Source organism: Carcharhinus amblyrhynchos, chromosome 18, assembly GCF_965287045.1.
Source record: "Carcharhinus amblyrhynchos chromosome 18, sCarAmb.v2.hapA, whole genome shotgun sequence".
In the NCBI taxonomy this organism is placed as follows: domain Eukaryota; kingdom Metazoa; phylum Chordata; class Chondrichthyes; order Carcharhiniformes; family Carcharhinidae; genus Carcharhinus; species Carcharhinus amblyrhynchos.
Genome location: NC_137341.1, coordinates 18,019,973 through 18,034,237, shown reverse-complemented (window position 1 = coordinate 18,034,237; position 14,265 = coordinate 18,019,973). Strand labels below are relative to the sequence as shown.

The window sequence follows — 14,265 nt, the reverse complement described above, 5'->3', positions numbered from 1 at the left end:
ACTCCTCATCTCAGCAGCTTCTCTAATGCCAGAGTGTGCAGAAGACCAAAAGGTCCCATGTTTGGTCCCCACACTGGGACAGGTTAGCTCAGCAAGGTGAATCAAGATTCTGGTTCAACATGTCCAGAGGCAGCACTGGACTTCTTGTAATGCCCACTGAACTGGAATTTCCTGCCAACAGTTAGACAAATAGTGAACAATTTGGAAGTTAGGAACAGGAGTCGATCTTCAAGTAGATAGGAAGGAGCAAGTAATCTTCCCTGCACCCCTATGAATATGGAACACAAACTCTGTAGATTGATGAAATCTTATTGGCAACATAAATTACTTAACACAGCAATTTTTAAATATTTAATTCTTAGAAATCATCAATACCATACATGATCATGATTAAATATGATAGCTGCACCTTGTGCAATCTGCTGCTATACACATTGTTTTGCTCTATTATTCAGTTAGATATAAATTTATAGTTCAACAGGAAAGCTCAGACTTCTTAATAGAATCATATCATACAATCAAGAGTTACAGGAACATTCACTGAGCAAAGGGCGTTTATTTCCCTAAATCAGAAAGCTCGATGTTTCCTTACACTCCCCTGCCAGGAAGTGTGGTCCATCCCCAGGCTTCATGGTCGCAGATTCAGAAATCAAGAAACAAGATTGTGCCAGAGTCAGAATGCCAGGGTCAAGACAGTTTACAAGGCAAGGATCTGGAACCTCGCTGCTGCTGCGTCTGAAATAGAAAGAGAATGATTATCAATGTCACTTGCCCATGAGCCTTTGGAAAGCTGCTGCTAACTCCCAAAAAGTTTAGAAAGAACATCCCAAAGGCACCAGCTCCTATATGTCACCATCTCCAATTAGCCCACTGTCTTGCTTTACTTGACATGCCACCTCATTTCTAAACTGAGGTCAAATCCTCAAAACTTGGCTTCGGTTTGATGACTTTGCTTTTGGTAATAGCAATAAATGTATTCTTTTTACATAAGTCCTAAGACATGCAGGATAGGTTGTCCCTTAGTTTCAGGGGGACTAGGGAAGCTATGGGGTTAGGACCTGGATGGGAATGGTCATCGGTTCAGGTTCAATGGGCTGAATGGCCTCTTTTTGCACTGTAGGGATTCTAAGATTGCCTTCCCCAACCTCAGGCAGTTAATTTTCTAGTGCTGTTATCCTAATCACTCCTGAGCTATTCAGTCATAGTAACCCTGACATTGCCTTGATGTATGAAGTAGTTATAACAGTACAGGAGAATTAACCGCCTTGAATAGAGCAAATAGGACTATTTGTGAAAACAGAATTAAAAAACATACGTGGCTGAACATTCCATCTGGAGATCATTGAATCATAAAATTCTAAGTGCAGAAAGAGGCCCTTTGGCCCATTGTGTCCGCACTAACCACAATCCCACCCAGGCCCTATCCCCACAGCCTATGCACTTATTGGTAGCTAGTCCCCTGTTACTAAGGGGCTATTTAGCATAGCCAATCCACCTAATCCTACACATCTTTGGAATGGAATCTCCAAACATACAGCACTCCCTGCATCATCAATAATGGCTGAGATTCAGTGCTTCAGTTTTGGATTTGAACCCAAGGCCTTCTGAATCAGAATGAGTGCTACTTACCGGGCCACAATGGATTTTTTTTAAATGAGGTTAGCCAAGAACCAGTACTACATTATTATTGCCAGTTACCTACATCTGACAACCAAATAAAATAAAGGTAACATCAGTATAACAGGAATCGCACAGTCACACTACTGTTTAAAAATAGAATCCTCTTCAGGAACAGTATTAATGAGAGAGTTTGCATGGGCTGGACTTTGATACTGATATTCCAGTGCTCACAGTATTGCAATGGATATTGATAGCGATGGGGATACTTTAAAATATAGAGGCGGGGGGGGGGGGGGTCACCCTGCAAGAGAAGCCAATGCAACGCAAAGTGCTTCTAAAAACTTCCCTCTCCACGAGCTTTCCATCAGCCGTAATACATGAAGAATGAGAGAAGAATATAAAGTTAAAATTTGCCTGCTCCTGAAGTCATCTGAAATTCAAACTAGACTCCTTGATTTTATTAATTTAACGCTTCAGTGAATTTCATTGATGTCAGAGAGTTATCAGACGCAGTTGACAGGCAGCTGGGGCAGCTTAGCAGGAAATCCTTTCATGCTTTACACACACAAAAAGAAAGAGCCTTCGTATTTTGCCCCCCTTCCATCAGTGTTTTTAAATGTGGCCCGAGTCGCAATCAGAGCCTTTTAAAAAGTAATTAACTTCAAGATTTGTTTCGGATTATTTTTGTTCAAACCGTGGTTACCAATTACATAATAGGAGAATTGGGTAGGAATTAAGAGTCCAATTGTGGCAGAGGCCTGATCCAGTCATTAAGGCAACCAATTGAGTGTTTTAGTGACACTGCCCACATAACCTTACAAATTTAGTAGTCATAAATGCTCGGTAATTCTAAATCAGTTCTTCCAATTACACAGTGCCCGCGATTTTAATTTGAAAAAATAGAAAAGCTGATAAATTACTTTCAAAAATGAAAGTGGTCTAAAGAAAAAAAAAAACAATCCTTTCACTGCAATTGCAATATAGAGGACATTAGTGTAATTTGGCTGACAGGACATCTGCAAAGTTCCAGTTCATTCCTCTAGCCTGAAATTACCTGCTGCTGTTGTCGACGGAATTCTTCCTCACTGGCAGCAATAGCACGAGCCAGGGCTAAGTCCTCCTGCTCCTCACGGCTAAACACAGGACAAACAAGAATTTGGGGGGAAAAAGTAAAAGATATATGTATTCAGTTCAAATGTAACACAAGCACATGTGTTAGCAGAATTGAAAGCCACTAGAATATAAATAGCTTGCATCAAATTTACAGCATATGCAGATGTATCTACTCCGCATTTGTTACGGATTAAGTCATGAAGTCTTTGTCCCGGTTGCTGACTGGAACAGAACTTGAAGTGCACAAATTGTACTTGATTAAGACAGGCTACAGAGTCACTGAGATTAATAACATGCAGCCTCAGTGATTTACCACTGAGATGCAGGCAGCTTTACAACATTGCTCCTTAGTGTCCAAAGGTGTCTGGATGAATTAGCCATGGTAAATGTGTGGGACAGGGCAGGGGAGGGCCTGGGGAAGATACCCAATCAGTGCAGACTCAATGGGCTAAATGGCCTCTTCTGCATTGTAGGAATTCTATGAATTCTAGATTTCTGATAGACAAGGGAATTAAGGGTTATGGGGAGAATGCAGGAAAGTGGAATGATCCACTTCAGATCAGCCATGATCTTATTGAGTGGCAGGGCAGGCTCGAAGGGCTAGATGGCCTACTCCTGCTCCTATTTCTTATGTTCTTATAATTTTCTGCCCCTCAGATGTCTTGCAAAACCTGGATCTGAAGATCCTGAGAAACCTAAAGGTGGACACAACAGCGTCATTTCTGGTAGATAGGAAATGTCATCTTTAAAACAAAACGGCTGTCACTTTTACATCCACGTCATACAGTCCGTGAACCAAGTTAACTGACACTGGAGTAAACAAATAGATCATTGTCCTTAACAGTCTGTGCCAGACAAATCTAAGAAGCGCCATAACGCAAATTACGTTTGTAAACTCACGATAGAATAGATTAATATTTTAAAAACTATCATTGTGTTTTTTTGAGATTGTGAAACATGAAGGAATGAGCACACTGCGGGATAGCATCAGATTTGTAAATTAATAAGTGAATGATAAATCAGAAGGTTTCCTCATGGAGAGGCTTCAAGTTTGGAGAATATAAATAGATGGATGATTGTAGTAGAAGGACCTGGTGGGATGAAGGAGAGTACTTGGTTTAAGATCCTTGGGCTACTGGAGAGCAAAAACATCTCAATGTTTAGTGTTACATCCAGGATGGAATAAATGTACAATTTACCGAGCCCCAAGCAACATTACTTCTAAAGTCTAAAATGGCCAATTATTTACCTTTGCTACTCTTGGACCTAGAAATAACAGAGCCATTAAATAATCTTCTTGTAATTAACTCAATGATTGATTATAAAACAAAACTTTAAAACAAGTTACAAGAACTGGTACATGCACAACTGTACTCTAGAAGGACATCTATCTCTTTTATCCTAAGCACATGCACACACAAGGTAAGGTCGCTGCAGAGTTGGACTTTGGAGGCTTTATAAACAAAAGGACAAAGTTCACAGGATTTTGATGCTGTCGATCTGGGGTTCTCTCATGTGAAGACAAGCCCAGTAGATGTCTGGAGGTTCCCACTAATGGGAGCTTTGGTGCAAAGGAAAATACAGAGCTGGATCAATTCTTCTCGTCTCAGCTTTGCAAGTTTCCAAACACAGACAAGTTATGCTCAGATTAGGATTCCCTGGATGCAGATTGATAATTGCACATGGAGTTTCACACAAGGCAAGGAGTGTGCAAGTTAGGGTAGCCTTCCTTCTTGGCTTATTCACCAAAACAGTTCAAAATTTAAAGCTCCTCTGAACTTCGATTTTTTTAAAAAATGGTCATAAATGTCCAAGTAATGCAAGTCTTCCAAATTTTAAAGGTACAATTCATGAAAATATGGTTTTCCCAACATTTTGAGTCCCATTCACCAAGTAGAATTCTCTCTTTCAGATGGACTATTCTTGTGAATTTTACAAAAGGAATCTGTAATGATCTTGGTTTTACTGGTTTAACAAGGGAACTTGATAAATCCTTCAGGTGGAATTTTGCAGCAGAATAGAAAAGAGCAAACTTAAGTCATCAAGGAATAGCTGTTTCAAAGAGCTGGCACAGATTTGATGGGCCAAATGCTTTCCTTCTGTGCCACAGGGTTCTACAAAAGCAGAACACCTCTTCTATTTTGTGAAAACCATCTTCCCCCAGCTGGCTTGAGTCTTGATCCTCCTCACAAGCTTGCGCCAGCTGAGGGAACAAACAAACAGAGCCAGCCATAGGGTCTGTCCTGATTTCAAATGCATGAGATAGACAAAAAACCCACAGGTCCAACAGTGCCATTAAAACCACTGGCCCTTTTTGCTATTTGCTGGGACAGCAAATACTATCCAGCACCTTCCATGATTCCCATCTTGAAAGTAAAGACTGGGGGTCGGGGCAGAGGAACAGCCAAACTGTAGCAGCTTGTAAATCCACAAACCTGAAGGCAGGCTTAGAGAATGCCATCTAGGCTATTACCTGGCTCTTTGACTATGTATGTATGAAATAGAGAAGTGAAACAAGATGCTATATGTCTACAAAATGCTCAGAAAATAATCATAAGTACCCACAGGCCATACAATGTACTTTAGCATCACAAGCTGGACTGTTATCACTGTGAAAGGTAAGTATCTTTACTCTGTTCTCAATCTTCATTCTAGTTGTTGCTATTTGTCATCTTGTTTTCATTCCCCACAACTTTGCTCAACATCCATTGATGCAAAGAAGATAAACATTGCTGTTTAACTAGTCTGGTCCAGTTTCAGGGCTTTATCCCCCCCTTTCCCACTTATTTGTCATTTATATTCATGATTTGGATGAGAATATAGGAGGCATGGTTAGTAAGTTTACAGATGACACCAAGATTGGTGGCATAGTGGACAGTGAAGAAAGTTATTTTGGATTGCAGCAGGATCTTGATCAATTGGGCCAATGGGCTGACAAATGGCAGGAGTTTAATTTAGATAAATGTGAGGTAATGCATTTCGATAGACTGAGCCAGGGCAGGACTTACTCAGTTAATGGTACAGCACTGGGGAGAGTTACAGAATTGAGAGATCTAGGGGTACAGGTTCATAGCTCCTTGAAAGTGGAATCACAGGTGGACAGAGTGAAGGCAGCATTCAGCATGCTTGGTTTCATTGGTCAGAACATTGAATACAGGAGTTGGGATGTCTTGCTGAAGTTGCACAAGACATTGGTACAGCCACATTTGGAATACTGTATAGTTCTGGTCACTATTTTGGAAAGGATATTATTAAACTAGAAACAGTGCAGAAGAGATTTACTAGGATGCTACTGGGATTTGATTGTTTGCGTTTTAAAGGAGAGGCTGGCGAGACTGGGATTTTTTTCCTCTGGATTGTAGAAGGCTGAGGGGTGATCTTATCAAGATCTATAAAATAAGGTCTATAGAGTCTGTAAAATAATGAGGGGCACAGATCAGCTAGATAGTCAATATCTTTCCCAAAAGATAGGAGACACTAAAATATGAGGGCATAGGTTTAAGGTGAAAGGGAAGTGGTACAAAAGGTCCAGAGGGGCAACTTGTTCAGAGGATGGTGAGTATCTGGAACAAGCTGCCAGAATAGTAGCAGAGGCGAACACAATTTTGTCTTTGAAAAAGCATTTAGACAGTTCCATGGGTAAGATGGGTATAGTGGGATATGGGCCAAATGCAGGCAATTGGCACTAGCTTAGGGTTCTAAAAAAGGGTGGCATGGACAAGTTGGGCTGAAGGACCTGCTTCCATGCTGCAAACCTCTATGACACTATGGAGCTCTAACTGCCAAACACTCCTCAACTTGGTGCAAGATGCAATTTCACAACGAAAACCAAATTCAGAGTTCCTCTGACAGTATCTGTATCTGTGCAAATACAGAACTCCCTGAGCAGCTCAGTTGGCAAGTAGGGTGTTCACGTTAAACCAAGTCAGCAGACTAGGAAGAGTCTGTTGTTAGGGCAATAGCAAGTGTGCAACAAATTGCATCAGTACCTCTAGCTCAAACAGGTGGGGACGGGTGGTTCAGAAAGCTTCTTCTAACAAGTACCACCGAGATAACTGCTAAAAAGCAGGTTCCTGCCTCCCAAAGTGTGCAAAGGGAGAGGACAGGGCCAAGTTTAGCTGTGATCAATAACCTAAGACAGTCTAGGCTAATATAGGAAATGCTACCAGCTCTGAAGATGTCATCAATGGACTACAGCACAGGCTAGCATCTTTAGTTATGAATGGAATAAAAGTGAAAAAGCAGAACTACTTGGTAGCTGTATGAATAAGACGTTTTATAACTCTTAAATGTTAACATTCCAAAAGCTGACAGGTGCAGGTGAAACTGAACGGATCTAGAAAAAGCTGACAGTGGGGCTTTGCTTTTTACCTGGGACCTGCATTTCTGGAAGATTCAGCCAGTGATCTCTCCAAAGCTCTCTGCAGGGCTTGCTCTTCACTCTTCCAAATAAAAACACAAGAAATTAATTCACAATAATGTTACTTTAGTTGCTTTACTGAGATACAGGTTTAGCGCAGAGGTTTCCTTGCCATTCTCAATTCAACTATGGTTAAGATGTAGCTCCAATTTTAATAAAGTCAAATCTTTAAAAAGTCTGCATTTTCTGCTGCATGCTAGAGATTCCAACTCCACTGGAATTATAAAACTGCTTACAAGCCAATTACATTATTTTCCCAATCTGCTTGTACTGTGGGACTGATCCAGTTAATATTGAACCGTTTACGCAATTAGTGCAAATTTGGCAATCTGACCTCTATTGATGTCCGGGGAAAATTCAGAGGCCAGGATCATAATGCTGCTTGTACTGATGGACTGAGGTCAATCTGTCCACAGCCAGACCAGAGGCAAACATGACATAAGTGCTAAAAATCTGTGAACTTTGCAGCTGGTGACTGCTATTGCTTGGGGTCATGGAGAGAAACCTCTGCCTAAGGCAGGCCTTGGCACTCACCAGTACATATTGCCAGCTAATTTGCTTCCTGAAGCACCTACAAGTGCACATTTGTAAACAGTTCACCACGTAAATTAGATTAGGTACTGCTCGGCTTCTGCTAGTTTCAAGGATCTACAGCAAGCGTATACCTCCTTGCACCAGATGCCAACACCACCTCTGCCACAAACGTCCATGTCTTTATAGGGCTTTAATTTAAACCAGTCATGGCATACTGAATTCATAAGGGACCACATATCAATAAAAAGGTTACGCTCTTGTGTAAGGAGGGAAGCCATTTATTCCTATGCAGTTCCACATCTGTAATTCTTAATGTACAATCTGAAAAGTTTGTAGCAGCTCACTTTAGCTGCCACTTCAATCGATTCATTTGTATAGTGTCATTAGTTAGCTGAGACAACAAGCCAGGCCATTGAATGGCCAGGCAGGGACCAGCACTGGGTTAATTTTTCTTCCAGCTGCAATCAGTTCAGCCCACATTTACAGCCCTGTTTACTGAGCCATTTTCAAAGGTGAAGTCCACCATACCAAGGAATAGTCTAGAAAGTCAAATTCCTACCTACATTCAGATCCAAACACAGATTTGACTGGCTGGTTTCATGTGTCCAATACACCAACAAACATGTGAAGATCAAAAATAAAATAGGAAAGGCACAAGTTGGTTTCTTGGGGAGGAAAAGTAGTAATTGTTTTGTAGGTGCGGGCATAAGTGTAAGCGCAAGGGTCACACTTACTGCATTGGTGCATCTTTTAATTTATATTCTTATTTGACCATAGTCTGCAGATGCAAAAATTTTAACTTCCCCCCCACTGTCTCAATCCTTCATATTAGTTTCAATAGGTGTCTCTACCTTTTTTAAAAAAGGTATCTTCTATACTGCAGATTAAAGCATAGATTAGATACACACATGCAAAAATGCACTTTGGATGTCCTTATGTTACAAGGAATTAATACACATCAAGGTTCACCTCACTTTCTAATATTTTCATGGCAGGTAATTGTGGGTTCAACCTTCACTGCAGTACAGGGGAATGCTGCACTGTCCAAGGCACCGACCCTTCAGATGATTAAACATAGGTTCCATCTGCCTGCACATTATTCAAGGAGGATCAGGCAGCTCTCCCAGTATTACTGAAAGACTGATTGGTTGTCCATCCTACTGACACTGATCATAATTTGCTCACTCAGAAAATAATGCAGTTCAAATGAACAGATCTTTTAAAAAAATTTGATCATGGGATGTGGGTGTCACTGGCAAGACTAGCATTAATTACTCATTCTTATAAAATGGAGTGGTTTGTTAGGCTGTTCCAAAGTCAGCCTCATTGCTGTGGATCTAGACTTGCACAAATACCAGGCTAGGAAGCATGACACATTTCCTTCCCCAAAATATTAATGAGATTAGCCTTTTTTAAAATACAACAATCCAGCTGCTACTGATACAAGTTTTTAAATTCTGGTTTAGGCACACACACTATGGGTAGTAACTTGACCACAAAAAGGTTGTTGAATGTGTTGTGACATTCAATCATCTTTATTTATAAAAGTATTGAAATACAGTAGAGCATGGACTCTGAATTGGAGGCACCAAGTTACACAGTAACCCTCGCAGCAAGACCAAACCCATGAAAGCTCACTTTACCACTGAGGTCACACACACATTTCACACCTGCTAAAGACATCAGTACATACATTCAAATGGAAAGATGATTACTGTAACACTATTCATACAGGCTTCTACTATATTTCCAACATGTGAATCATCATTTTTAGAGTGACAAGGAAATTTAACAGAGGCAGAGATATTGTTCTGTAAAGTTAGGAAGTTTGAGTATCCTTTTCAAAGGTTCTTACCCCATTTCCCTTCGACACAACAATTATCTAGCAACGTTCACATAGTCAGGATATTGGCACAACACTGAACCCTTGTCCTCAGTACTTTAGAAAGGTAACCCCACACTACTGCAGACTTACCAATCCTCCTTGTAGCGATGCAGATGGAGGGGCAGCTCTCTGTGATGATCTTGGTGGGTTACTGTGATTAAGAAAAAACACAATTTATCCATTTCCAATCTCAAGGGCAATTGGATTTCCAGAAGTGACAACAGCCAGCATCAAGCAAGAACCCAGTATCACACAAATGCCAGGCAATGACCATCTCCAACAAGTGAGAATCTAACCATTGCCCCTTGCAGTTCAATGGCATTACCATCTTTGAATCCCCCACCAATATCTCAAGGGTTACCACTGACCAGTAACTCATCTCCTGACTCCCCAAAGTCAGCCTACTTTCTCCCAGGCACACGTCAGAAGTGTGATGGAATATCTGTCACTTGCCTGGATGGGTGCAGGTCCAACAACACTAGAAGCTTGATGCCATCCAGGACAAAGCAGCCCACTTGATTGGCACACCATCCACAAACATTCATTCCCTCCAACACCAAACTGCAGTGGTAGCTGTGTATACCATCTGCAAGATGCACTGCATCTTGCAAATGACAGAATAAATAACCTTTATTTTAATCTCACAAAAACTTTCTGCTGACTTATTTGAATATACAAACACCTCTTTTCATACAAAACATACTGATTGCAGGTAGTAAGAGAACAGATAGTGACAGCCGAATTGGGGGATGTGCAGAGTGCAAGGAATAGCACCATAACACCAAAAGAATTTAATAGTCTATTTGGTGTGTGCAAATCCCCACTATTCAAGGAAGAATGGGCAGCTAGGAATAAAAAAAGTGGTTGGAAACCATTCCAGGATACTGGGAAAATCATTCAGTAGCCAGATAAAACAAAAAGGGAGATATCAGGTTAAGCCTATCAACTACTGGGAAAATACGTATGGCATGGAGTATCTGTGGAATGATGAGAAGCACAAGTAGCCATTAGCATTTAAATGCTTTTAAATTCCCCGATAATTTGTGAAGAATCAACACCTTAAATGCAAGTGGAAAAATTGCATTGATATAGTGCTTTTCACAGCCAGATGTCTCAGAAAACTTTACAGCCATGAAGCACTTTTTCCTGAAATGTAATCACTGTTTGCCTTGCCACAGCAAACTCCAACAAACAGCAACATGATAATGACTGGATTTTGTTTTTGTGATGCTAATGGGAGAGATAAATATTGGCTGGGACACCAGAGATAATGCTCCTGTTTTGTTCAAAATCATGCCATGGGATCTTCTACATCCACTCAAGCATCAGTTTAATGTCTCATCTGAAAGACAGCACCTCCAACAGTGCAACACTCTCACGGTACTGCACAGGAGTGTCCACCTTGATTTTTTATATTCAAGCACTGAAGTGAAATCTGGAATTTCAACACTTGAGGTGAGAAAACGTTTCCAATGGAGTTACAGCTGATGCAGAATGTGGTAAAACATCCCAATACATTTCAAAAGAGTGGTGTCAAAATCTAATATCAAGCCATATCAGGAAATATTAAAGAGGCTTTAAAAAGCATCTTAAAAGGAGAGAGTGCTCGAGAAGTAATTCTTCAGTTTAAGAGCCTATGATGGAGCAATTAAAATTGGGGATCTGAAGTGGTCAGAATGAGCAGCATTGAGATCCTAAGATTGTGGGGCTGGAGGAGGTCACAGAGATTGAAACAAGACAAATTTAGACCTGACCTATTTTACGTTACATGATCGACGATAGTATTTTACCAAGCGGAAGCAATGGTATTTAAATACATCCAGCTCATTTTTAGGCACTTGCTTCAGGTGATTATTGAGGGAAGAGAGTGGCGCAGTGATATTTTCACTGGACTCGTAACCTAGAGATCCTGAGTAATGCTCTATGGATTTAAGTTCAAATCGCACCCTGGCAAATGGTGATTTCAACAAAAAAATTCTAGAATTTAAAAGTCTAAGAAGATGATCAAACCTCTGCAGATTATTGTAAAAACCCATCTGGTTTTAGGGAAGGAAATCTGCCATCCTTGTCTGAGCTGCCTGACATGTGACCCCAGACCCACAGCAAAGCAGTTTACTCTCAAGCGTCCTCCAAAATGGCCTAGCAAGCCATTCATTTCATGAGCAATCAGGGATGGGCAATAAATGTTGGCACGCCAACATGGCATAAATGTATTTTAAAAATTAGAAGCTCAGGAGCATGTTAATCGGGCAGTTCCGACAGTCAGGCAATGGCAGGGACTGCAAACAGCAAGAGTGAAGAGAAACAAAGAAAAAAGGCAGTCGTTCTGATTGTGAATGCTCTTTCTAGGGAGGAGGAAAAATAAATGGCTCACAGCATCACTTTACAGTTACTGACAAGCAGGTAGGTGCTGCAGATGTAATCTGTTAACTAACCCAAGCACAAATAACCGTTTCCTGCAAGAAAGGAACATAGGAGCTAGACTCTGCCATTCAGCCCTTCATATTTATTCTGCCATTCAATTAGATCATGGCTGATCAGCTTTTCAATTCCATTTATCTGACTTCATTCCATCATACCAACACCTAAAAATTAAATCAATTCCGGTCACTTCACGTGGTCTGTTGACTGTACCTGTTATAATGGGGGTGGGCCGATGTATTCAGTCCATTTGGCCGATTGTTAGATGGCTGTTTGCTTGTAGATGGCATCACACTGGATTTTGAAGTCCCCTGAGCTCTCGCAATGGCTGCATTACTGTCAGAAAACAAAAACCGATTAAAGTGACACTGTAAAAGCAGCCATTTGAGATTACTCTGCACGCACAGTAACTTTACTGCAGTGTTAATGTCAGGCTAGTTGTGACTAATAAATATCTAAAACACAAAGCTATCACTAGTCCTGCTTTAATTACATTTGGAATCCTTGTTCGGAGTCAGGATGTAGAGGTTAGATTCATCCCACACAACTAAAGTAACAAGGATTGATTGTCATTTCTTAACCCATCAGCAATCATTGTGGATTGAGAGACACATTTAACAAAATAGGGGCAGCACAGTGGCACAGAGCTTGGCACTGCTGCATCACAGCACCAGGGACCCAAGTTTGATTCCGGCCTTGGGTGACTGTCGAAGTTGCAGATCCTCCCTGTGTCTGTATGGGTTTCCTCTGGGTGCTCTGGTTTCCTCCCACGGTCCAAGAGATGTGCAGGTTAGGTTGATTGGTCATGTTAAGTTGCTCCTTTGGGCCGGGGGCTTTGCAGAATAAATAAGTGGGATTACAGGGATAGGGCCTGGGTGGGATTCCAATCAGTGCAGACACGGTGGGCCAAATAGATTCCCAACATTGCAGAAAGAGGCTATGAAAATTGCAGACCAAATTATGGAATTCAATGCTGGAGGCCTGCAGCTTGAACACATTTTATACAAAGGGATTCACATCATCCTAAAAAGTTTGAGCTCTCAGAATCAGATATTTCAGCACAACTGGAAACCATTTAAATCCTGTACAAAATTTCAGGTCCTTCTCAGGACCATTTTACACTATCCCATTTTTTTCCTGCTTCCTTTCACATTGTTTAACTAATTATTCAGTACCATTTTGAAAGCAATAATCATTTTGGCATTGTTCATGAGCAAAACATGGGTTTCTGGAGCAGTCCATGGCAAACATTGGATGCCAACAGCCAGCATTTTCTGCACGCTGAAACAAAATGTTCTTGCTCAGCACAGCTGTGTTTTAAGATAATACACCAATTCAAATTATAGACCAAGCCCAGAACCAAGCACTAAAACACCCAAAAGGAAAGCTATGTTTTAAAAATCTATCTACAGCTTTTCAGCCAAATAATCAAAGAAGTCTCGATACTGCCTTGTGTCTGGATTAGCTGAACTGCTGCTAAAGTTGTGTCATTTCTGAGGGCAAGGCCTTACCACCAAATAAATCAATGGAAATATTGAACTGACCCACAACCTGACTCACTAGCAAAGTCCAGGAGAAAAGCAAAGGCTCAGAATGGGAGATGATAACAAACCTGGCAGCATCATGCAGCTCATCTAAAAGACAAGATCACAATTTAACGAGATAAGGGATAGAAAAAATTCTCCTCCATTTGGAGCACAATAGATGTCACTTCACAGGGTTACTAGTACCCAGGTCATTGTCTTTCTCCATCAAGGCACAATATTGTGAAGAGAGCTGCTTTAGATGTCCTTACCCAGCTTTGGAGAGACGTTGTCCATCAGCCTTGCATTCGTGATCCAAGGGATGCCTGTGCTTTAAGCAGAAGTTTAAGTGACATTGGTCACATGTCACTTTGATCATCTCTTTCTGCTTGCATCCGGTTTTTGAACACTTGTTTGTAAAAATCTGAAAAACATTTATTGAGATGACACTTGAGTGGATGCGCACTGTTACTAACCAAGTACACAGCTGCTCCTTGATCAAAGAAAACAGGCCGCAGTACTCTTCACCTAAAGCCACTGTGCTGAAAACAGACAACAGTGCTCTTCCCTTGGCAGCAAATGGCTATTAATCCAGGACGCAGACAATTCTGATTTGAGATTTGAAGAATAAAAGCCTCTTAAGTGCACTGTCAGTTCTGGTGTTCAAACGCAAGGTGTTCAAAAACCTAACACCATCAGAACTACTTAACTCTCTAATAAACTGGAGGCGAGAAGCAAGGTTAACCCAT

At 41.0% G+C, this 14,265-nt stretch overlaps 1 protein-coding gene across 1 annotated transcript in view; it reads right to left on the bottom strand.

Annotated features, from left to right (window-relative positions):
- Window positions 1-337: 337 nt before the first annotated feature.
- Window positions 338-14,265, bottom strand: part of zfand2a (zinc finger, AN1-type domain 2A) — a 31,511-nt gene continuing 17,583 nt past the window's right edge. Inside the window, exons 5-10 of the mRNA XM_080206438.1 lie at window positions 13,789-13,940; window positions 12,207-12,329; window positions 9,663-9,723; window positions 7,105-7,175; window positions 2,675-2,753; window positions 338-735 (exon numbers count right to left, since the gene is read on the bottom strand). Coding sequence (XP_080062564.1) covers window positions 688-735; window positions 2,675-2,753; window positions 7,105-7,175; window positions 9,663-9,723; window positions 12,207-12,329; window positions 13,789-13,940 — 534 coding nt within the window. The 3' untranslated portion in view covers window positions 338-687. The remainder of the gene's footprint in view (window positions 736-2,674; window positions 2,754-7,104; window positions 7,176-9,662; window positions 9,724-12,206; window positions 12,330-13,788; window positions 13,941-14,265) is intronic.